Here is a 23380-nt window from a genome sequence, read left to right as displayed (position 1 = left end):
GCCAAAACTGATCCAAAATGCACCTTGTTAATGGCTCTGATCATTAGGCTTTTATTTTCCATTATGAGGAAATTTTCCCTGTGACTCTAGAGGGCATTGTGTTCACAGCAAAATGCAGCAAAGCAGAGTCTCTTCTGAATCTAGTATGTGTGGTCCCATGCCCAGCAAAACAATCAACAGTATGGTATACAGTATATTGCAGATCATGTGAGATGACCTTTGCATTCTGTTGTCTTCTCTAAAAGGCAGAGAATACCATGCTGTTGAGTGTTCAGGCTAAACTAATAGGTTTATTTATAGGTTGAACTATGCATGTTTACACAAACCAGTAACTTACAAGTAGTTCTGTACTTAAAACAATAAAGGGCAGAATCAGTCCTGGGGAGTTGTCGTACACTTTTAAAACTGTTTTTACACAGATGAATAAACTTTTGGATGAAACTACCTTTTTCAGACTTTTATGATGCAAAGTTCTACCTGAATGATGTAAATTTCTAATCCATGGGGTACAGATCTCTGGAACAATTGAGAGATTGTAGGAAGTGTCACAGCTTTTATACAATTTCTGGATTTCCAAGTGCAGGACTATCAAATTACTAAATATTAAAGGTGTTATATGAATGCACTATTGCATAAGACACCATCTAGATCCCACATATGCCAAGGGAATAATGCACATTTGTCTTTGAAATAGAGCCCCTGCTTTGCCAATTTTCCAGATCAAAGTACTTGGCCTGTTTTACCATAGACAGTCTGACTCAGTTCTCCAATTTGAAATTTCAGAAGGAAAGACTGCTTCCATTTTAACTTGGTTAACAGGGTCAAAACTCTGCTTTTGTCACAGATATGTTCAGGGAAACAACATATCATTCTTTGGGAAGCCTTTCTGGTTGTTAGCATAGCAACTCATTTCAAAGCTTTGAGAATATTTTCCTGCTGCTGATATCTGTAATTTCTGCCTGGATGGTAATGACAAACTCCATGAAGTAGATCTGGGTCCCACTAGTCTGCTAGATGCTAGAATGTATTTTAATAATCCTGCCAGTTTTGAGGAGAAATAACAATTTTATTTAGAAACAAACTTATAAATGACATTTGCCATTTGGCCTCGGGTTGCTGCTTGCATAAATGCCTCAAATCTGCCACTTAATCTTGTGCCAACAGTGGCCATCTGAATTATAACCGTGACTAATTTGGGTCTGCCATAAACGTGCTCCAGTTACTCCGATAGGTTGTCTGAGTACCCAGTAATTAAGTGGGTTGACTCCCACTGCCCTGTATCTACTTGTACAGTATTGAGACACTGGGCTGCACCAATCCCGATCATCAACATCATGGGGATTACCATTGACCAGAAACTGAACTGGACCAGCCATATAAATACCGTGGCTACAAGAGCAAGAAGGAGGATGGGAATTCTGCAGCAAGTAACTCACCTCCTGACTCCTCAATGCCTGCCCACCATCTACAAGGCACCAGTCAGGAGTTTGATGGAATACAATTTGCTTGCCTGGATGAGTGCAGCTCCAGCAGCGCTCAAGAAGCTCAATGCCATCCAGGACAAAGCAGCCCGCTTGATCAGGACTCCATCCACCATCTTAAACATTCACTGCCTTCACCACTGTTGCACAGTGGCAGCAGTGTATACCATCTACAGGATGCACAGCAGCAACTTGCCAAGGCTCTTTTTTTTTTTTATTCGTTCATGGGATGTGGACTTCACTGGCTCGGCCAGCATTTATTGCCTACATCTAATTGCCCTTGAGAAGGTGGTGCTGAGCTGTCACCTTGAACTGCTGTCCATCTGGTGTAGGTATACCAACAGTGCTGTTAGGAAGTTTTTTCCAGGATTTTGACCCAGCGACGGTGAAGGAACAACAATGCAGTTCTAAGTCAGGATGGTGTATGGCTTGGAGGGGAACTTGCAGTTGGTGTTCCCATGCATCTGATGATAGAGGTCACAGGTTTGGAAGGTGCTGTCCCAGAAAGCTTGGTGAGTTGCAGTGTTGTATCTTGTATATGGTGCACACTGCCACCACTGTGCAACAGTGGTGGAGGGAGTGAATGTTTAAGATGGTTGGGGTGACGATCAAGTGGGCTGCTTTGTCCTGGATGGGGTTGAGCTTCTTGAGTTTTGTTGGAGCTGCATTCATCCAGGCAAGTGGACTGTATTCCATCACATTCCTGACTTGTGTCTTGTAGATGGTGGACAGGTTTTGGGGAGTCAAAGTGAGTTGCTTGCCATGGAATTCCCAGCCTCTGACCTCTTGCAGCCACAGTATTTATATGACTGGTCCAGTTCAGTTTCTGATCAATGGTAATGCTCAGGATGTTAGTGTGGGATTCAGCAATGGTAATGCCATTGATGGACTGCAGTGGTTCAAGAAGGTGGCTCACGACCATCTTCTCCAGGGCAGTTAGCGATGGGCAATAAATGCAGGACTTGCCTGCAACACTCACATCCAGGAAGGAATAAGAATACCCTTGTCTTCTGGACCACATACTTTTGCACATATATATGTTCAATCTCCCCAAAGGAAGGCAAAGTTAATGTTGGTTGAGACAGTGTTTGGTTCAAGTCGCAAGCATCTATAATCCAGGATAAGGTGACAGATCCAGAACGATAGATGTGATCAGAGTCGTAGAGTTCAATCACTGCAATTTGTATTTTCGGAATGATAAAAATAAGAAACACATGATGCTATCCCCACTCAGGTGGGTCATCTTAGCTGTGCAATATATTATGTTCTATCTTCCAGTCATGGGGTAGCGTCGTTTTCATTTTGTGGTCTTTTGGTGCCTGATTGTGCAGCAGGCTTAATAGTCGGGAAGTGATCAAAATCATCCCAACACAATAGGCACACACTGTTTATTTCTTAAAGACATGCCACTAAATTAATTACCGTTTGTCTCTGGGGGAAAGACAGCTTCCAATTAGCATATTATTTGTCAGACTTTGGATTCACAACCTAACAGGAGGCTATCTTGAGAAACCAACATATTTAAAGCAAACTTTTATCAAAACACTTTTTAAAATGACCCTTACCTAAGTAGTTCCTGTGACTAAAATGGTTAAATAACCCTAAAACATGACACTCTATTCTCTGTCCTAAAATCTTTTTCCTTCCCAAACTCACCACTCCAACTTGGCAAAAACTGAACTGTTCCTCAACAAGAAAGTGAGTATGTGGCTTGCACCTGGGCTTTGGCTTTTGCTAATGTGTCTCAGTTTTTGAATGTGCCGTTTGGCATTCTAAGATCCTGGCATCGCATTCTGCACCAGTTTTACTGCGCTGTTAGATGTATTGTCTCATCAAAAATGTCAGTTTGCCCCTTGGAAGCAGAATGTTCACACACCCATTAGCTCCTCTTCAGAAAGCTTCAGATTGGATGTGGAATGATCATTGGCCACACTGCATTCTGACCAGTGATCAGCTGTCAGATGCCATGACAGATGTGCAAGCGTTGGTGTTTTCTGTCCAATGTCTCAGTTCCCAATGGTGTTTCACCTGGGAACTGATGAAAGTCACCCAGCCAGCGCAGGTGATTGTGAGCCGCAGCACCCCTAACCTAGACTGTGTTGACCCTGGTTATGGTGCTATTTCTTTCCACAGATGCTGCCTGGCCTGCTGAGTGTCTCCAGCATTTTCTGATTTTGTTTCAGATTTCTAGTATCTGCAGTATTTTGTTTTTATATGGTGCTACTGTGTTCTTTTTCAGTACAGTTATTGAAATGTTAATTATGTAGCGACTTTTTTCTCCGCTAATGAATTACTGTGTTCTGAATGTACAGGCTTTATTATCATTGGAGCTACAGAGAGACAGTCATATCAAACATCAGCTTCTAATCCATGAAAGATGGAAGAGAGCTAAGAGAGAAGAGAAGCTGAGGGCTCAGGTACACCCAAAGGCAGCAGACAGGGACGCTGATCCCCATTTACCCATGAAACAGTTCTCTGATAAATCTGATGGTCAGAAGACGCTTTCCACAAGTACAGAAATGAGTAGCCTTAACCAGGAGGAATATCTGAGGCAAATTCAGAATTCCTATGATCGGGAACCAGATACTCTTCTCTTTCTGTTAGAGAAGAGGCAAGTTCCTTTGAAGACCTGTACAGGGAACAAAGCTCCTAAAGATGACAAGACAAAGATAGAGGAGCAAGAGATGAAAATTTCTGAACTGAAAAGACTTGTTGATCTACTTACAGCTGAGAACGAGAGGCTAAAGAAGGAGAATAAACAGCTACATGCAGAAAATGCACGACTTAGGAAGTCCCCGTTGGAGAAGGAATTGGACATTGATTCAGACTTTGTGAAGTCAGACTTATGGTGCATCAGCCAACCACCTGGTAACACCACCAATGCTGGGAAGGCGAAAGACATTCCAATACCCAACCTTCCTCCTTTGGAAATGCCAGCTCAGGACATTTCATTGGATGATCTCCCCCTTTTAGAACTTCCTGAGGAGGTTGTGTGTAATCTGAAAGAACTGTTGGACAACCAAAAGGAAACCTCAATGGATAAACTATAGGGCGCATACTTGCATAAAACTGTTAGCAAATAAGTGGTACAGTGCCTCAAAATAGCAGTTAATGTTCCTGTTGTACATATGACTCGTGCGCCAGATGATCATATGTGCAGTGTGTATGATTTTCTCATCCAGGTGGACTGGGGCACTGTTTACATTTGGGTCCTCACCTCCATGAATCAGTCTGTGCCACTCAATGAACTCTTAATGTGATGCAAATTTCAAAGCCAATCAGGAACATTACATGTATTTCTACTGTATGATGAGGGAACCAAATCAACTTTACTTCTGAATGATCAGTTTACATTGCAGTAATTGGGGTGCATCATTGTATACTTTTTTATTGTTTTCTTTCAGTCTAAACAAGTTACCTTGTGTGATATGACTTGTCTAAAGATGAATTGTAACTTTTTTTTGCTGCATGAAAGAAATGAAAAAAATAGTGTCGGTATTTGATTTGCAGATCGAATAATTAAATAAAAATACAATCCTTGCAATTTAATTTTACAGAACTTTTATTTCTGCTTTAAGTGCCATTGTCGCTCAGTTGGTAGCACACTTAGCCATAAGGCTGACAGTGGTGTACCCTTCATTTTTTTTTGTAGTAAGTGGGCAATATTTAAGTGCACAGGCCCATTAGATTTTTACACAGGCTGCCTTGTGTGCGGGAACTTTTGGGTTGCTGTGTGGCTGCGCAGCTTAGATGGAACATTGGGTGACAGTACTGAGGGCTTCTATATTCCAGAGGCGCTGTCTGCCTTTGAACCAGGTGGATGTTATTTTTATGGCACTGTTTGAAGAGCAGAGACTTCTGGTGCTGTCACTTGCATTCTTCCCTCAGGTTAACCTGTCATTCATTTCATTGCTGTTTATGCAATCCGAATGGCTTCAAAATAATTCATTGTATGTTTTGTCCAGACATGATAAGGTGCTTTATGAATATAAACCTTTCTTTCCTCAGACTTGAAGGGAACTGTGCCAGAGCATCACAAATGTGACTTGCCATTAAAACAATTGACTTAAGCTGTGATGTCTGGTTTTGAGTACAATATTAGCATTTGTTTTCTGCTGCTTCCAAATGATTTACTGTAGCGATACCTTTTTTTATCTTTGTCACTTTAATCATAAGGAGCCTTAGGCTCAAATCTCCGTTCTGACTTGACAACGTATACTGTGTTGTTAATCTTAGCCAGAGTTGTAGAAAAATAGTGTGGCACCAGATCTCCTAACTGCTTCACTTCTTCCTGTCTATTCTCTAGATGCCCACATTAGCTGTCACTTTGATTTCCCTGCTGAACATACGGACAGGAGGAAACCATTCAGCCGTTCACACCTGCTGAGCCATTCAATTAAATCATGGCTGATCTGTACCTCTGCTCCATTCTTCTGCCTTTGTTCCACATCCCTTGAATATAGATTGAGTGGTGATCCAATCAAAGATATTGATAGGGTAAAAAGAAACTATATCCTCTGGTGTAGGAGTCCAGAACAAGGAGGCATAGCCTTAAAATTAGAGCTCAGCCATTCAAGGATGATGTCAGGAAGCCCTTGTTCACACACAGGATAGTGGAAATCTGGGAAACTGTCTTAGTTGGGCCAAGGACACTGTCCTGAGGAACTCCTGAAGCAATGACCTGGGGCTGAGATGATTGGCTTCCAACGAGCACAACCTTCCTCCTTCGTACTCGTGTGACTCCAGCCACTGCAGAGTCCCCCCCCCACCCTCATGTTCCATTGACTTCAGCTTCATTAAGGCTCCTTAATGCCACACTCGGTCAATGCTGCCTTGATGTCGAGGGCAATCACTCTCACTGCACCTCTGGAATTCAGTTCTTGGAGAATCAAGGCTGGAATGCGGTCTGGAGCCGAGTAGTTCTGGCCGAACTAACGCTGAGTGTTGGTGAGTAGGCGTTGCTTGATGGCATTGTTGATGACTCCATCACTTTGCTGCTGATGGGGCAGTAACTGGTCAGGGTATGATTTTTTTTTTGTGGACAGAATACACCAGGGCAATCCGATCCGATAGGCCACACAAAATAAAAATGAATTAATTAAGGCCAAAAGGCAACTTAATCACCTAACCAGCACACTCCTCTTAGGAGAGCAAGACCCAAAATAGTTGCATCCATTTTATACAGGAAATGGAGGTGAACAGCATGTTCTTGGCTGACATTCAAGTCTTGATGTCCTGTGCTTTCACCTTCTGTTCTCATGGCTTGATCTGGCAGCGCATGGCTGTCTGAGTTCACTGACACAGACCCACTCGCAGTCAGCATTAAACTTTGCGGGATCGCTCCCATCGCCCACGTTAATTTACAAACTCATGTGGTCTGACTGACTTACAAACCATGAATAAAGTTATAGACATGACGACCAAATATACAATGGAGCTGCTCACTTAGTGTCTCTGTTTCTTCAAGGTCATTAAGTACAAAAGGTGAAGTCTCACGGGATCAGAGGTGAGCTGGCAAGATGGATACAGAACTGGCTCGGTCATAAAAGACTGAGGGTAGCAGTGGAAGGGTGCTTTTCTGAATGGAGGGATGTGACTAGTGGTGTTCCGCAGGGATCAGTGCTGGGACCTTTGTTCTTTGTAGTATATATAAATGATTTAGAGGAAAATGTAGCTGGTCTGATTAGTAAGTTTGCGGACGACACAAAGGTTGGTGGAGTTGCGGATAGTGATGAGGATTGTCAGAGGATACAGCAGGATATAGATCGGTTGGAGACTTGGGCGGAGAAATGGCAGATGGAGTTTAATCTGGAAAAATGTGAGGTAATGCATTTTGGAAGATCTAATGCAGGTGGGAAGTATACAGTAAATGGCAGGATCCTTAGGAGTATTGACAGGCAGAGAGATCTGGGCGTACAGGTCCACAGGTCACTGAAAGTGGCAATGCAGGTGGATAAGGTAGTCAAGAAGGCATACGGCATGCTTGCCTTCATCGGCCGGGGCATAGAGTATAAAAATTGGCAAGTCATGCTGCAGCTGTACAGAACTTTAGTTAGGCCACACTTAGAATATTGCGTGCAATTCTGGTTGCCACACTACCAGAAGGACGTGGAGGCTTTGGAGAGGGTACAGAAGAGGTTTACCAGGATGTTGCCTGGTCTGGAGGGCATTAGCTATGAGGAGAGGTTGGATAAACCCGGATTGTTTTCACTGGAATGACAGAGGTGGAGGGGCGACATGATAGAGGTTTACAAAGTTATGAGCGGCATGGACAGAGTGGATAGTAGCTTTTTCCCAGGGTGGAAGAGTCAGTTACTAGGGGACATAGGTTTAAGGTGCGAGAGGCAAAGTTTAGAGAGGATGTGCGAGGCAAGTTCTTTACACAGAGGGTGGTGAGTGCCTGGAACTTGTTGCCGGGGCAGGTGGTGGAAGCAGGTACGATAGTGACGTTTAAGAGGCATCTTGACAAATACATGAATAGGAAGGGAATAATAGAGGGATATGGACCCCGGAAGTGCAGAAGGTTTTAGTTTAGACAGGCATCAAGATCGGCGCAGGCTTGGAGGGCCGAATGGCCTGTTCCTGTGCTGTACTGTTCTTTGTTCTTTGTACCTCAAAGCTGAATCTTTGGGGGTTAAATTGGCTAACCCCCAAAAATGTGCATGGAGATCACGGTATGCAATTAACTCATGCCGGTTCATTGCTTTGCAGGCACCGTGTTAAATTGGTGTGGCTTGCTGCTTTAAATGACTGGCTGCATGAAGCCAACTCTACTTGCACTGGTCATCAGCAAGGGGGCATCATGTTGTGGCTGGTTAGTGCTGCTTAAAGGCAGCCTGCATCTCTTAAAGGGTACGTGCATTGAAGCTGCAAGAAGTGGGTGCTTTATGAAAATTGAATCTGGGCTATGAGACTTTAAGAAATAAAGAAAAGAAAGACGCATTTATATAGCGCCTTTTGCGACCACTGGACATTTCAAAGTGCTTTACAGCTAATGTATTTTTGAAGTGTAGCCACTGTTGTAATGTACAAAATGTGGCAGCCAATTTATGCACAGCAAGATCCTACAAACACCAATGTGTATAATGACCAAATAATCTCTTTTAGTGATGTTGATTTAGGGATAAGAATTGGCCAATGGCTTAACATGCGAGGGAGCATGCACTAAGGTTTTCTGGTAATACCCTGGACGTCTTGATGCAAGACGTGAAGAGAAGGAAAGACGTCCTGTGCCTGCAGGGAGGCAGAAGATGATCCAGACACATGCTCAGGAGGCAGTGCGAAGAAGTAGCGGCAGAGGTCAATGCTGGGAGTATAGGTCCAAGACCTTGGATGCAGTACAGGGAGGAGTTTAATGATCTGGCATAATCTGTCAAGGTGAGTAAGTTTAATATACAACTGCACCACCAGCCTCATTCACAGCTCAATCTACTACATCCCCATCACCAATTCCTATCAATCAGTGCTCAACCCTTGAAATCATATGCCTCACCCTCACATATTAAGCAGTGTCGCAAGCTTCACACCCAAATTCTCAGCTTGCACACTCTGGCAGCTATTCAACCATGACAGCCACATCACCCCAAACTATTGCAGGACACTCAATGACACACTTCCCTCTTGCAGGAGAAGGTGATGCATAACAGGAGGCAGCAGGAAAGGACTGGAGGAGGACAGCGTGCTTGCACACGTCAACCTTAATGGAGGATACAATGCTGGCCATCTTGAGAAGGGGAATCACTGATGCTGTGGTCACTGAAGGGATTGATGATGAGGGTATTTACATACCTAATCCTCCTTTTCCCACTGCTCTCTACTCCCTCATTCCACAGGCTGTAGATGGTGCAAGAACATATTACTTTCTCCTCTCCCCTCATCACAAGCCCACCCTCACCCCTTTTTCATTTCAAAAACCCAAGAAGACAGATCAATACATTTCAAAAATGTGAATTGTCTCAGACATCATGTAAGATATCTATCACACTGTAGAGAGATGACGGTATGGATGCAAGTAGTCTAATTTGTGAGCTGTGACCAGAGGAAGCTTACCATGGTGTTACTTCTGCATCATTCAAAGAGCATTTGTTGTGTGAAATCCCAGCAGACTCAGCTCTGTCATCAACAACTATTTGTATTTATATAGCACATTTAATATAGGCACTTCACAGAGACATAATCCAAAATAAATAGACACCAAGCCACAGGAGACATTAAGAGGACAAAGGCTTGGTCAGAGATGGGTTTTCAGGAGGGTCTTAAAGGAGGAGGGAGAGATGGACAGGTTTACAATGGGAATCCCTGAGTGTGGGACCGAGACAGTTGATGTCACGATTGCCAATGGTGGGGACAAAAGGAATGGGAGATGGACAAGATGCCAAAGTCAGGGGAATGGGGAGTTTAGAGGCTGGGTTGGTCAAGTTGAGTGGGGGTGGGTATAGAGCTGGAGGAGGTTGCAGAGTTAGGGAGGAGCAAGGCCATGATGGGATTTAAACACAAAGATGAGAACGTTCACCTCCTTTACCAATGCATGATGCAGCTTCGCTTCACAAAAGAGGTTGTGACTGAAATGTGCCAACTGCTGCAGACACAACCGTAACCTCAAACAGGGCAAGAACTGCATTGCCTATGGCCATCAAAGTGACTAGTTCTTAACTTTTATACATCTGGTTCCTTCCATGTTACTGCTGGAAATATAAGCAACATCTCCCAGTTTTCAGTGCACGGCCGCATTAGGGAGGTCACTGAGGCTCTCTATACAAGAAGAGATAGCTTCACCTCATTCCCTTTTGCCAGAGATGAGCAGGCAGAGCGAGCACAAGGGTTTGCGTGGATTGCAGGCTTCCTCATGGTGCAGGGTGGCATTGACTTCATGTACATTGCCTTGCATGTTCCTCATCTGAGCTCAGCCATTTTCCTGAACTGAAAGAGATTATACTCCCTCAATGTGCAACTGGTGTACAACCACAGGCAGTGCATCATGCAGGTTAATGCCCATTATCCTGGCAATAGTCACGATTCCTTCATTCTGTGTAGTTCTCTGTGCCAAGTGCATTTGACCCACCATGGCAAGTCAAAGGCTGGCTACTGGTCAACAAGGGTTATCCACTATGACATGGCTCATGTCTCCTATCGCTAACCTACGCACAATGTGCACAACATGCATGCAATGACAGCCATGCTGCCACAAGGAACTTTACAGAGCACACCATCAGGCTCCTCAGCAACACTTCCACTGCCTGGTCCACTCTGGAGGAGCCTTGCAAAGTACTCAGCTGACTGGGGTACAGTTACATCGATACTGACTGGTGTAAAGTTACATCAACACTGACATGCATACAGTTAGTCCAATGCTAATTGGGGTGCAGTTATACTAAGACTGACTGGGATACAGATTAAATGACAATGACTGGGGTAAAGTTACACCAACATTGACTGGGTTACAGTTACATCGACACTGACTGGGGTACTGTTAGTCCGACAGACTGAAGTACAGTTACACCCACACTGGGGTACAGTTGCACCAACAGTGATTGGGGTACAGTTAGTTCGATAGACTGGGATAAAGTTACGCCAACAGTGACTGGGGTAACTACACCGACAATGACTGAGGTACAGTTACGCTGACACTGACTAGTGTACAGATACGCTGACACTGACTAGTGTACAGGTACACTGAAACTGACCGAGCTACAGTTACGCTGACTGAGCTACAGTTACACTGACTGACTGGGATACATTACAACGATATCCACTGGGGTACAGTTACACCGACACTGACTGGGGTACAGTTACACCGACAGAGGGGAGCGGTCCGAGAGGTTCAAAACAGCGCGAGAGGAGAGTGGTCCGAAAGCTGGGGCCGGGCTCAGTCTGTGAGCACACCACATTTGGAGAAAAAAGTAAAATACGGCGTCACAGAGAAACAGATAAGTGATTGGTTGGTGAGTATTTTTTTTTCCTCATTTATCTTTAAAAACTCAATTAATTCATCAGTAATTGTAAGGTTTTATTGTTATTCATAAAGTTTACTAGTGGTAATAAAGCTTCTTGGGAGTAGGGTAAGGTTTACAGTTTTTTTATATAGTAAGTAGTGTTTTTTAGGGAATCAAGGTCCCAAGGATTAATAATCTCTAATTTTTGAGCAATTTAAGGGAGTAAATTAAGGTTAAGTCATGGCAGGGCAGCTCGGCAGCGTGGAGTGCTCTTCCTGTGCAATGTGGGAAGTCAGGGACACTTCCAGTGTCCAGGGCGAATATGTGTGCAGGAAGTGTCTCCAGCTGCACCTACTTGAAATCCGCATTATGGAGCTGGAGCTGCGAGTGGATTTACTGTGGAGCATCCACTCTGCTGAGATCATCGTGGATAGTATGTTTAGTGAGGTGGTCACACTGCAGGCAAATGCTGCCAAGGCAGAAATGGAATGGATGACCACCAGGCACAGTAGAGAAAGGCAGGTATTGCAGGAGTCCCCTGTGGCCATCCCCCTCTTTAACAGATATACTGCTTTGGATATTGTTGGGGGAGATGGCACAGGGGGAAGGCAGCAAGAGCCAAGTTCATGGCACCATGGGTGGCTTTGCTGCACAGGAGGGGAGGAAGAAGAGTGGGAGGGCTATAGTGATAAGGCATTCAATCGTAAGGGGAACAGACAGGCATTTCTGTGGTCACAAAAGAGACTCCAGGATGGTATGTTGCCTCCCTGGTGCTAGGGTCAAGGATGTCTCTGAGCAGCTGCAGGGCATTCTGAGGGGAGAGGGTGAGCAGCCAGTTGTCATGGTACAAATCGGTACCAATGACATAGGGTAAAAAAAGGGATGAGGTCCTACAAGCTGAATATAGGAAGTTAGGACGTAAATTTTAAAAGTAGGACCTCAAAGGCAGTAATCTCAGGATTACTACCAGTGCCCCGTGCTAGCGAAAGCAGAAATAGCAGGATATATCAGATGAATACGTGGCTGGAGAAATGGTGTAGGGGGGAAGGATTCAGATTCCTGCGACATTGGGACCAGTTCTGGGAAAGGTGGGACCAGTACAAGCTGGACAGGTTGCATCTTGACAGGACTGGGACCAATTTCCTTGGGGGGTTGTTTGCTAGTGCTGTCGGGAAGGGTACAAACAAGAATGGCAGGGGGATGGGAATCTGAGCAGGGAGACAGAGGTGGGGGAAACAAAGATAGAAATGAAAGACAGAAAGGTAAGAAGTAAAAGTGGAAGGCAGAGAAAACAAGGGCAAGAATCAAATGGGGCCATGGTGCAAAATAAAGCTAAGATGACTAACAATGTTAAAAAGACAAGTCTAAAGGCATTAATGCGCGGAGCATTCGCAATAAGGTAGATGAATTAACAGAGCAGGTGGATATATACGGGGGGTCATGATATAGTTGCGATTATGGAGACATGGCTGCAGGGTGACCAAAGATGGGAACTGAACATCCAAGGGTATTCATTATTTAGGAAGGACAGGCAAAAAGGGAAAGGAGGTGGGGTAGCATTGTTAGTAAAGGAGGAAATCAATGCAATAATGTGGAAGGTTATTGGCTCGGAAAATCATGATGTGGATTCTGTATGGGTGGAGCTAAGAAACACCAAGGAGCAGAAAACGTTGGTGGGGGTTGTCTATAGGCCCCCAAACAGTAGTGGAGATGTAAGGGATGGCATTAAACAGGAAATTAGAGATGCATGCAATAAGGGTACAACTGAAATCATGGGTGACTTTAATCTACGTATAGATTGGTCAAACCAATAATACCAGTAATACTGTGGAGGAGGATTTCCTGGAGTGTGTACATGATGGTTTTTAGACCAATACATTCAGGAACCAACTAGAGAACAGGCTATCCTAGACTGGGTATTGTGCAATGAGAAAGGATTAATTAACAATCTTGTTGTGCGGGGCCCCTTGGGGAGGAGCGACCATAACATGATAAAATTCTTCATTAAGATGGAGGGTGACGTAGTTGAATCTGAAACTAGGGTCCTGAATCTAAATAAAGGAAACTACGAAGGTATGAGGCGTGAGTTGGCGATGGTAGATTGGGGAACTTTACTTAAAGGGTTGATGGTGGATAGGCAATGGATAATATTTAAAGAAAGTGTGCATGAATTACAACAATTATTCATTCCCGTCTGGTGCAAAAATAAAACCGGAAAGGTGGCTCAACTGTGGCTTACAAAAGAAATTAGGGATAGTATTCGATCCAAAGAGGAGGCATATAAAATTGCCAGAAAAATCAGCAAGACTGAGGATTGGGAGCAGTTTAGAATTCAGCAAAGGAGGACAAAGAGGTTGATTAAGCCAGGGAAAATAGAGTATGAGAGTAAACTTGTGGGGAACATAAAAACTGACTGTAAAAGCTTCTACAAATATGTGAAGAGCAAAAGATAACGAAGACAAATGTAGGTCCCTTACAGTCAGAAACGGGGGAAATTATAATGAGGAACAAAGAAATGCCCGGGTTCAATTCTGGGTACTGCCTGTGCGGAGTTTGCAAGTTCTCCCTGTGACTGTGTGGGTTTTCGCCGGGTGCTCTGGTTTCCTCCCACTGCCAAAGACTTGCAGGTTGATAGGTAAATTGGCCATTGTAAATTGCCCCTAGTGTAGGTAGGTGGTAGGGAACATGGGATTACTGTAGGGTTGGTATAAATGGGTGGTTCTTGGTCGGCACAGACTCAGTGGGCCGAAGGGCCTGTTTCAGTGCTATATCTCTAAATAAATAAATAAATTAAACACATACTTTGGTTCTGTCTTCACAAAGGAGGACACAAATAACCTCCCAGAAATGTTAGGGAACCAAGGGTCTAATGAGAGGGAGGAACCGAAGGAAATCAGTATTAGTAAAAAAAATAGTGCTCGGGAAATTAATGGAGTTAAAGGCTGACAAATCCCCAGGGTCTGATAATCTACATCCCAGATACTAAAGGAAGTCACCCTGGAAATAGTGGATGCATTGGTGGTCATCTTCCAAAATTCTGGAGCAGTTCCTACAGATTGGAGTGTGGCAAATGTAACCCCACTATTTAAAAAAGGAGGGAGAGAAAAAACAGGGAATTACAGTCCAGTTAGCCTTACATCAAAAGTGAGGAAAATGCTAGAGACTATTAAAAAGGATGTGATAGCAGAACACCTGGAAAGCATAAACGGGATTGGGCAAAGTGAGCATGGGTTTATGAAAGGGAAACCATGCTTAACAAATCGACTGGAGTTTTTGAGGATGTAACTAGTAGAATAGATAAGGAAGAATCAGTGTATTTGAATTTTCAGAAGGCTTTTGATAAGGTCCCAGATAAGAGATTAGTGTGCAAAACTAAAGCACATGGGATTGGGGGTATTATACTGGCATAGATTGAGAATTGGTTGACAGACAGGAAACAGAGAGTTGGAATAAACGGGTCTTTTTCCAGGTGGCAGGCAATGACTAGTGGGGTACTGCACGGATCAGTGCTTGGGCCCCAGTTATTCACAATATATATTAATGACTTGGGTGAGGGAACTAAATGTAACGTTTCCAAATTTGCAGATGACACAAAACTGGGAGGGAATGTGAGCTGTGAGTAGGATGCAATGAGGCTCCAATGTGATTAGGACAAGTTGGGTGAGTGGGCAAATGCATGACAGATGCAATATAACGTGGATAAATGTGAGGTTCACTGCTATGTCCAGACTGGCCAAGAGAGTGTGGGAAAATGGTGCACTGACACAGAACACAAACGTTCGAGTGTATCAAGCCTGTGTCCTCAGTACCTTGCTCAACGGCAGCGAGACCTGGACAATGTATGTCAGCCAAGAGCGACGTCTCAATTCATTCCATCTTTGCTGCCTCCGGAGAATCCTTGGCATCAGGTGGCAGGACCGTATCTCCAACACAGAAGTCCTCGAGGTGGCCAACATCCCCAGCTTATACACACTACTGAGTCAGCGACGCTTGAGGTGGCATGGCCATGTGAGCCGCATGGAAGATGGCAGGATCCCCAAGGACACATTGTACAGCGAGTTCACCACTGGTATCAGATCCACCAGCCATCCACGTCTCCGCTTTAAAGACGTCTGCAAACGCGACATGAAGTCCTGTCACATTGATCACAAGTCATGGGAGTCAGTTGCCAGCGATCGCCAGAGCTGGCGGACAGCCATAAAGGAGGGGCTAAAGTGTGGCGAGTCGAAGAGACTTAGCAGTTGGCAGGAAAAAAGACAGAAGTGCAAAGAGAGAGCCAACTGTGTAACAACCCCGACAACCAATTTTATCTGCAGCACTTGTGGAAGAGTCTGTCACTCTAGAATTAGCCTTTATAGCCACTCCAGGCGCTGCTCCACAAACCACTAACCACCTCCAGGCCCTTACCCATTGTCTCCTGAGACAAGGAGGCCAAAGAAGAAGAAGAATCCACATGGGTTGTAAAACAGAAAGGCAGATTATTATCTGAATGGTGATAGATTGGGGAAGGGGGAAGTGCAATGAGACCTAGGTATTCTTGTAAACCAGTCACTGAAAGCAAGCATTCAGGTTCAGCAAGCAGCTAGGAAGGTGAATGGTATGTTGGCCTTCATTGCAAGATGATTTGAGTATAGGAGCAAGGATGCAGTTATACAGGGCCTTGGTGAGACCACATCTTGAGTATTGTGTGCAATTTTGGTCTTCTTATCTGAGGAAGGATGTTCTTGCCATAGAGGGAGTGCAAAGAAGATTTACTAGGCTGATTCCTGGGATGGCAGGATTGACGTATGAAGAGAGCTTGGGTCGACTAGGCCTATATTCACTGGAGTTTAGAAGAATGAGAGGGGATCTTATAGAAACCTATAAAATTCTAACAGGGCTAGACAGGCTAGATGCAAGGAGGATGTTCCCAATGGCTGGGGAGTCCAGAACCAGGGTATGGATACAGGGTATGCCATTTAGAACTGAGATGAGGAGAAATTTCTTCACTCAGAGGGTGGTGAACCTATGGAATTCTCCACTGCAGAAGGCAGTGGAGGTCAAGTCATTAAATATACTCAGGAAGGAGACAGATATATTTCTTAATGCCAAAGGGATCAAGGGATATAGGGAGAAAGCGGAAACAGGGTACTGAATTAGACGAGCAGCCATGATCTTTTTTGAATAGCGGAGCAGGCCCGAAGGGCCGAATGGCCCACTCCTGCTCCTATTTTCTATGTTTCTATGACTGACTGGAGTACATCACTATGACACTGACTGGAGTACAGTTAGACTGACACAGACAAGGGTACATTTACACCGACACTGTCTGGGCTACAGTTACATCGACATTGGGGTATTGTTGCACAGACTCTGATTGGGGTATAGTTACATCAGCACTGACTGGGGTACAATTCGTCTGACGGGCTGGGATAAAGTTATGCCGGCACTGACTGGGGTACAGTTACACCAACACTGACCGAGGTACAATTACACTGACACTGACTAGGGTATGGTTACAACGACACTGTCTGAGCTACAGTTATACTGACTGACTAGAGTACAGTTACACTGACTGAGGTACAGTTACACTGACTGACTGGGGTACATTACAACAATACTGACTAGGATACAATTACACTGACACTGACTGTACTCCAACACTAACTGGGATACAGTTAGTCTGACACTGACAGGGACAACGTCACTGATGGTGGAAAGTTACACAGACAGACTGGGGTACAGTTTAAATGACTTGGACTAGGATAAAGTTACAACAACACTGACTGGAGTACACTTACACCAACACTGCCTGATGTACAGTTACACCAACACTGATTGAGGTACAGTTATGTCAACACCGATTGGGGTACAGTTACACCGACACTGACAAGCGTCTAGATACACCTACTCTGACTTGGATGCGGTTACACCGACACTGCCAGAGGTACTGGAGTACTGGAGTACAGTACAGTTAGGCCAACACTAATTTGATGACAGTTGCACCAACATTAACTGGGGTACAGTTAGTCTGACGGACTGGGATAAACTTGCGCCGACACTGACAGGTAAAGTTACACCAAAACTGACTGAGGTACATTACACCAACAGTGACTTGCTACAGTTAGTCTGTGAAATTAGATTGTTGTTACACCGACACTGAAAGGCGTTGAATTTTTCGAGGAGCTGATTAGATTGTAGATGAGGGTAAAGCAGTTGATGTAGTCTACATGGACTTCAGTAAGGCTTTTGATAAGATCCCACATAGGAGATTGGTCAAGAAAGTAAGAGCCCATGGGTTCCAGGGCTGTTTGGCAAATTGGATCCAAAATTGGCTTCGTGGCAGGAGGCAGAGGGTGATGGTCGAGGGTTGTCTTTGCGATTAGAAGCCTGTGACCAGTGGTGTACCACAGGGATTGGTGCTGGGACCTTTGCTGTTTGTAGTGTACATTAATGATTTAGATGTGAATATAGGAGGTATGATCAGTAAGTCTGCACATAACACGAAAATTGATGGTGTCGTAAATAGTGAAGAGGAAAGCCTTAAATTACAGGATGATATAGATGGGCTGGTAAGGTAGGAGGAGCAGTGGCAAATGGAATTTAATCCTGAGAAATGTGAGGTGATGCATTTTGGGAGGACTAACAAGGCAAGGGAATATACAACAGATGGTAGGACCCTAGGAGGTACAGACGGTCAGAGGGACCTTGGTGTAATTGTTCATAGATCACTAAAGGCAGCAGCACAGGTAGATAAGGTGGTTAGGAAGGCATGTGGGATACTTGCCTTGATTAGCTGAGGCATAGAATATAAGAGCAGGGAGGTTATGATGGAGATGTATAAAACACTAGTTAGGCCTCAGCTGGAGTACTGTGTACAGTTCTGGTCGCCACACTATAGGAAGGATGTGATTGCACTGGAGAAGCTGCAAAGATTCACCGGGATGTTGCCTAGGCTGGAGCATTTCCGCTATGAAGAGAGACTGGATAGGTGAGGGTTGTTTTCCTTAGAGCAGAGAAGGCTGAGGGGGGACCTGATTGAGGTATACAAAATTATGAAGGGCATAGATAGGGTAGATAGGAAGAAACTTTATCTCTTAGCGGAGGTGTCAATAACCAGGAGGCATAGATTTAAGGATAGGGGCAGGAGGTTTAGAGGGGATTGGAGGAAAAGAAATTTCACCCAGAGGGTCGTTGGAATCTGGAACACTCTGCCGGAAAGGGTGGTAGAGGCAGGAACCTTCACAACATTTAAGAAGTATTTAGATGAGCACTTGAAACACCCTAGCATACAAGACTATGGGCCAAGTGCTGAAAAATGGGATTAGAATAAATAGGTGCTTGATGGCCAGCACAGACACAATGGGTCGTAGGGCCTGTTTCTGTGCTGTATAACTCAATGACTCTATGATTGTATGACTCTGACAGGGGGTGCAGTTACACCGACACTGACCGGAGTACAGTTACAATGACGCTGACTGGGATACAGTTAAACTGACTGACTGGGGTACGTTACTACGATACTGATAGGGGTACAGTTACATTGACACTGACTGGGGTACATTTGTACTGACACTGGGGTACAGCTGACTAACTGGGGTACGTAACTATGATACTGACAGGCCTGCAGTTACAATGACACTGACTGGGGTACATTTACACTGACACTGGGGTACAGTTGCACAGACTCTGACTGGGGTGCAGTTACACCAACACTGCCTGGGCTACAGTTATGCCGACTCTGACCGGGGTACAATTACATCAACACTGACTGGACTGCAGTTACAACAAATCTGACTGGGGTAAAGTTACATCAATGCTGACAGGGATACAGTTGGTCGGACACTGACTGGGGTGCAGTTATACCAAGACTGACTGGGGCACAGTTCCAATGACACCCACTAGGGTAAAGTTACATCAACACTGACTGGGGTACAGTTACACCGACACTGACTGGGGTACAGTTAGTCTGAGGGACTGAGGTACTGTTACGTTGATACTGCCTGGGGTGCTGTTGCACCAACACTGACTGGGGTACAATTAGTCCGATGGATCCTGATAAAGTTACAGTGACACTGACTGAGGTACATTACACCGACACTGACTGGGGTACACTTACACCTACCCTGTTGAGGTATAGTTACGGTGACACTGACTGGGGTACAGTTATGCTGACTGACTGGAGTACAGTTACACTAACTGGGGTACAGTTATGCTGACTGAGTGGAGTACAGTTACACTGACTGGGGTACAGTTATGCTCACTGACTGGAGTACAGTTACACTGACTGGGGTATAGTTATGCTGACGCAGACTGAGGTACATTTATACTCCAACTGGGGTACATTACAATGATAGTGACTGTGGTACAGTTACACCAACACTGACTTGGTACAGTTAGTCCAACTGATTGGATTGCAGTTAAACTGAAACTGACAGGGGTACAGTTACACCAACACTGACTGGGCTACAGTTAGCATAACACTGACTAGGGGGCTGTTACACCGAGACTGACTGGGGTACAGTTATTCTGACACTGACTGGGATACATTTACACTGACACTGACTGCAGTACGGTTACACCGACACTGATTGGGGTACGGTTTCACTGACACTGACTGGGGTACAGTTAGTCCGACACTGACTGAGCTACAGTTATGCCAATACTGACTGGGGTACAGTTAGTCTGACGGACTGGGTACAGTTGCACCAACATTGACTGGGGTACAGTTAGTCCGACTGACCAGGATAAAGTTACAGTGACACTGACTGAGATACATTACACCGACACTGACTAGGGTACACTTACAGCTACCCTGCTGAGGTAGTTATGCTGACACTGACTGAGGTACAGTTATGTTGACTGACTGGAGTACAGTTACACTGATTGGGGTACCGTTATGCTGACACAGACTGAGGTACATTTACACTCACTGACTGGAGTACATTACAATAATAGTTACTGGGGTACAGTTACAGCAATACTGATTGGGGTACAGTTGCACAAACACTGACTGGATTACAGTTACAGCAAAACTGACAGGTATACAGTTACACTGAGACTGACTGGGGTACAGCTAGCACGACATTGACTGGGGTGCTGTTACACTGAGACTGACTGGGGTACAGTTTCACTGACTGACTGAGGTACATTACTATGATACTGACAGGGGTACAGTTACAATGACACTGACTGGGGTACAATTACGCTGACACTGGGGTACAGTTGCACAGACTCTAAGTCCAGGGAACCCTGGATGTCAAGGGATAAGGAAAAAAAAGGAGGCTTATGGCAGATTCAGAGGGCTGAAAACAACAGAGGCCCAGAGGAGTATAGAAAGTGTAGGGGGGTACTTAAAAAAGTAATTAGGTGAGCAAAGAGGGGGCATGAAAAAGCACTGACGGGAAAGATAAAGGAAAATCCCAAGGTGTTTTATAAGTATATTAAGGGCAAGAGAATAATCAGGGAAAGAGTAGGGCCCATTAGGGACTAAATTAGCAATCTGTGTGTGGAGTCTGAGGATGTATGTGAGGTTTCAAATGATTACGTTTCATCTGTGTCCACTATGGAGAAGGACGATGTAGGTGTAGAGACCAGGGAGGGGGATTGTGATAGACTTGAACAAATTAGCATTGAAAGGGAGGAGGTATTAGTGGTTTTAGTGGACTTAAAAGTGGATAGGTCCCCAGGCCCAGATGAGATGTATCCCAGGTTGCTATGTGAGGCAAGGGAGGAGATTGCAGGGGCTCTGACACAAATTTTCAAATCCTTTCTGGCCACAGGAGAGGTGCCAGAGCTCTGGAGGACAGCGAATGTGGTACTATTATTCAAGAAGTGTAGTCGGGATAAACCAGGTGATTACAGGCCTAACATCAGTGGTAGGGAAACTATTGGAAAAAATTCTGAGGAACAGGATTAATCTCCACTTGGAGAGGCAGGGATTAATCAGGGATAGTCAGCATGGCTTTGTCAGGGGGAGATCGTGTCTGACAAATTTGATTGAATTTTTCGAGGAGGTGACTAGATGTGTAGATGAGGGTAAAGCAGTTGATGTAGTCCACATGGACTTCAGTAAGGCTTCTGATAAGGTCCCGCATGGGAGATTGGTCAAGCAGGTAAGAGCCCATGGGACCCAGGGCAGTTTGACAAATTGGATCCTAAATTGACTTTTTGATTAGATTAGATTAGATTAGAGATACAGCACTGAAACAGGCCCTTCGGCCCACCGAGTCTGTGCCGAACATCAACCACCCATTTATACTAATCCTACACTAATCCCATATTCCTACCAAACATCCCCACCTGTCCCTATATTTCCCTACCACCTACCTATACTAGTGACAATTTATAATGGCCAATTTACCTATCAACCTGCAAATCTTTTGGCTTGTGGGAGGAAACCGGAGCACCCGGAGGAAACCCACGCAGACACAGGGAGAACTTGCAAACTCCACACAGGCAGTACCCGGAATCGAACCCGGGGTCTTAGTGGCAGGAGGCAGAGGGTGATAGTCAAGAGTTGTTTTTGCGATTGGAGGCCTGTGACCAGTGGTGTACCACAGGGATCGGTGCTGGGACCCTTGCCATTTGTAGTGTACACTAATGATTTAGATGTGAATATAGGATATCAGTAAGTTCGCAGATGATACAAAAATTGGTGGCGTCGTAAATAGTGAGGAGGAAAGCCTTAAATTACAGGATGATATAGATGGGCTGGTAAGGTAGGCAGAGCAGTAGCAAATGGAATTTAATCCTGAGAAGTGTGAGGTGATGCATTTTGGGAGGACTAACAAGGCAAGGGAATATACAATGGATGGTAGGACCATAGGAAATACAGAGGGTCAGAGGGACCTTGGTGTAATTGTTCATAGATAACTGAAGGCAGCAGCACAGGTAGATAATGTGGTTAGGAAGGCATATGGGATACTTGCCTTGATTAGCTGAGGCATGGAATATAAGAGCAGGGAGGTTATGATGGAGATGTATAAAACACTAGTTAGGCCACAGATGGAGTACTGTGTACAGTTCTGGTCGCCACACTATAGGAAGGATGTGATTGCACTGGAGAGGGTGCAGAGGAGATTCACCAGGATGTTGCCTGGTCTGGAGCATTTCAGCTATGAAGAGAGACTGGATAGGCTAGGGTTGTTTTCCTTAGAGCAGAGAAGGCTGAGGGGTGACCTGATTGAAGTGTACAAAATTATGAAGGACACAGATATCGTAGATAGGAAGAAACTTTTTCTCTTAGCGGAGGTGTCAATAACCAGTGGGCATAGATTTAAGGTAAGGGGCAGGAGGTTTAGAGGAGATTGGAGGAAAAACATTTTCACCCAGAGGCTGGTTGGAATCTGGAACACACTGCCTGAAGGGGTAGTAGAGGCAGGAACCTTCACAACATTTAAGAAGTATTTGGATGAGCACTTGAAACACTCAAGCATACAAGGCTACGGGCCAAGTGCTGGAAAATGGGATTAGAATAGATAGGTGCTTGATGGCCAGCACAGACACAATGGGTCATAGGGCCTTTTTCTGTGCTGTATAACTCAATGACTCTATGATTGTATGACTCTGACAGGGAGTGCAGTTACACCGACACTGACTGGGGTATAGTTACATTGACACTGACTGGGGTACATTTATACTGACACCGGGGTACAGCTGACTGACTGGGGTACAAAACTAAAATACTGACAGGCGTACCATTACAATGACACTGACTGGGGTACATTTACACTGACACTGGGGTACAGTTGCACAGACTCTGACTGGTGTGCTGTTACACTGACACTGACTGGGGTAAAGTTACACTAATTGACTGGGGTACAGTTATATCAACACTGACAGCGATACAGTTAGTCCGACTCTGACTGCGGTGCAGAAATACCAAGACTGACTGGGGTACAGTTACAATGATACTGACTGGGGTAATGTTACTCTAACTGACTGGGGTAGAGTTTCATTAACTGACTGGGGTACAGTGACACCAGC

General features: G+C 44.8%; 1 protein-coding gene across 2 annotated transcripts in view; it reads left to right on the top strand.

Annotated features, from left to right (window-relative positions):
• The window catches only part of nrbf2b (nuclear receptor binding factor 2b), a 29342-nt gene extending 24317 nt beyond the window's left edge, over positions 1-5025 (top strand). For both annotated transcript variants that reach the window (XM_068053312.1, XM_068053313.1), the window contains one exon: positions 3794-5025. In XM_068053312.1, the coding sequence (XP_067909413.1) occupies positions 3794-4531 (738 nt within the window). In that variant the 3' untranslated portion in view covers positions 4532-5025. The remainder of the gene's footprint in view (positions 1-3793) is intronic.
• The last annotated feature ends 18355 nt before the right edge of the window (positions 5026-23380 follow it).

This window comes from Heterodontus francisci, chromosome 20, assembly GCF_036365525.1.
Source record: "Heterodontus francisci isolate sHetFra1 chromosome 20, sHetFra1.hap1, whole genome shotgun sequence".
Classification (NCBI taxonomy): Eukaryota; Metazoa; Chordata; class Chondrichthyes; order Heterodontiformes; family Heterodontidae; genus Heterodontus; species Heterodontus francisci.
The sequence above is the reverse complement of the archived record's forward strand: the minus strand, read 5'-3'. Positions and strand labels throughout refer to the sequence as shown.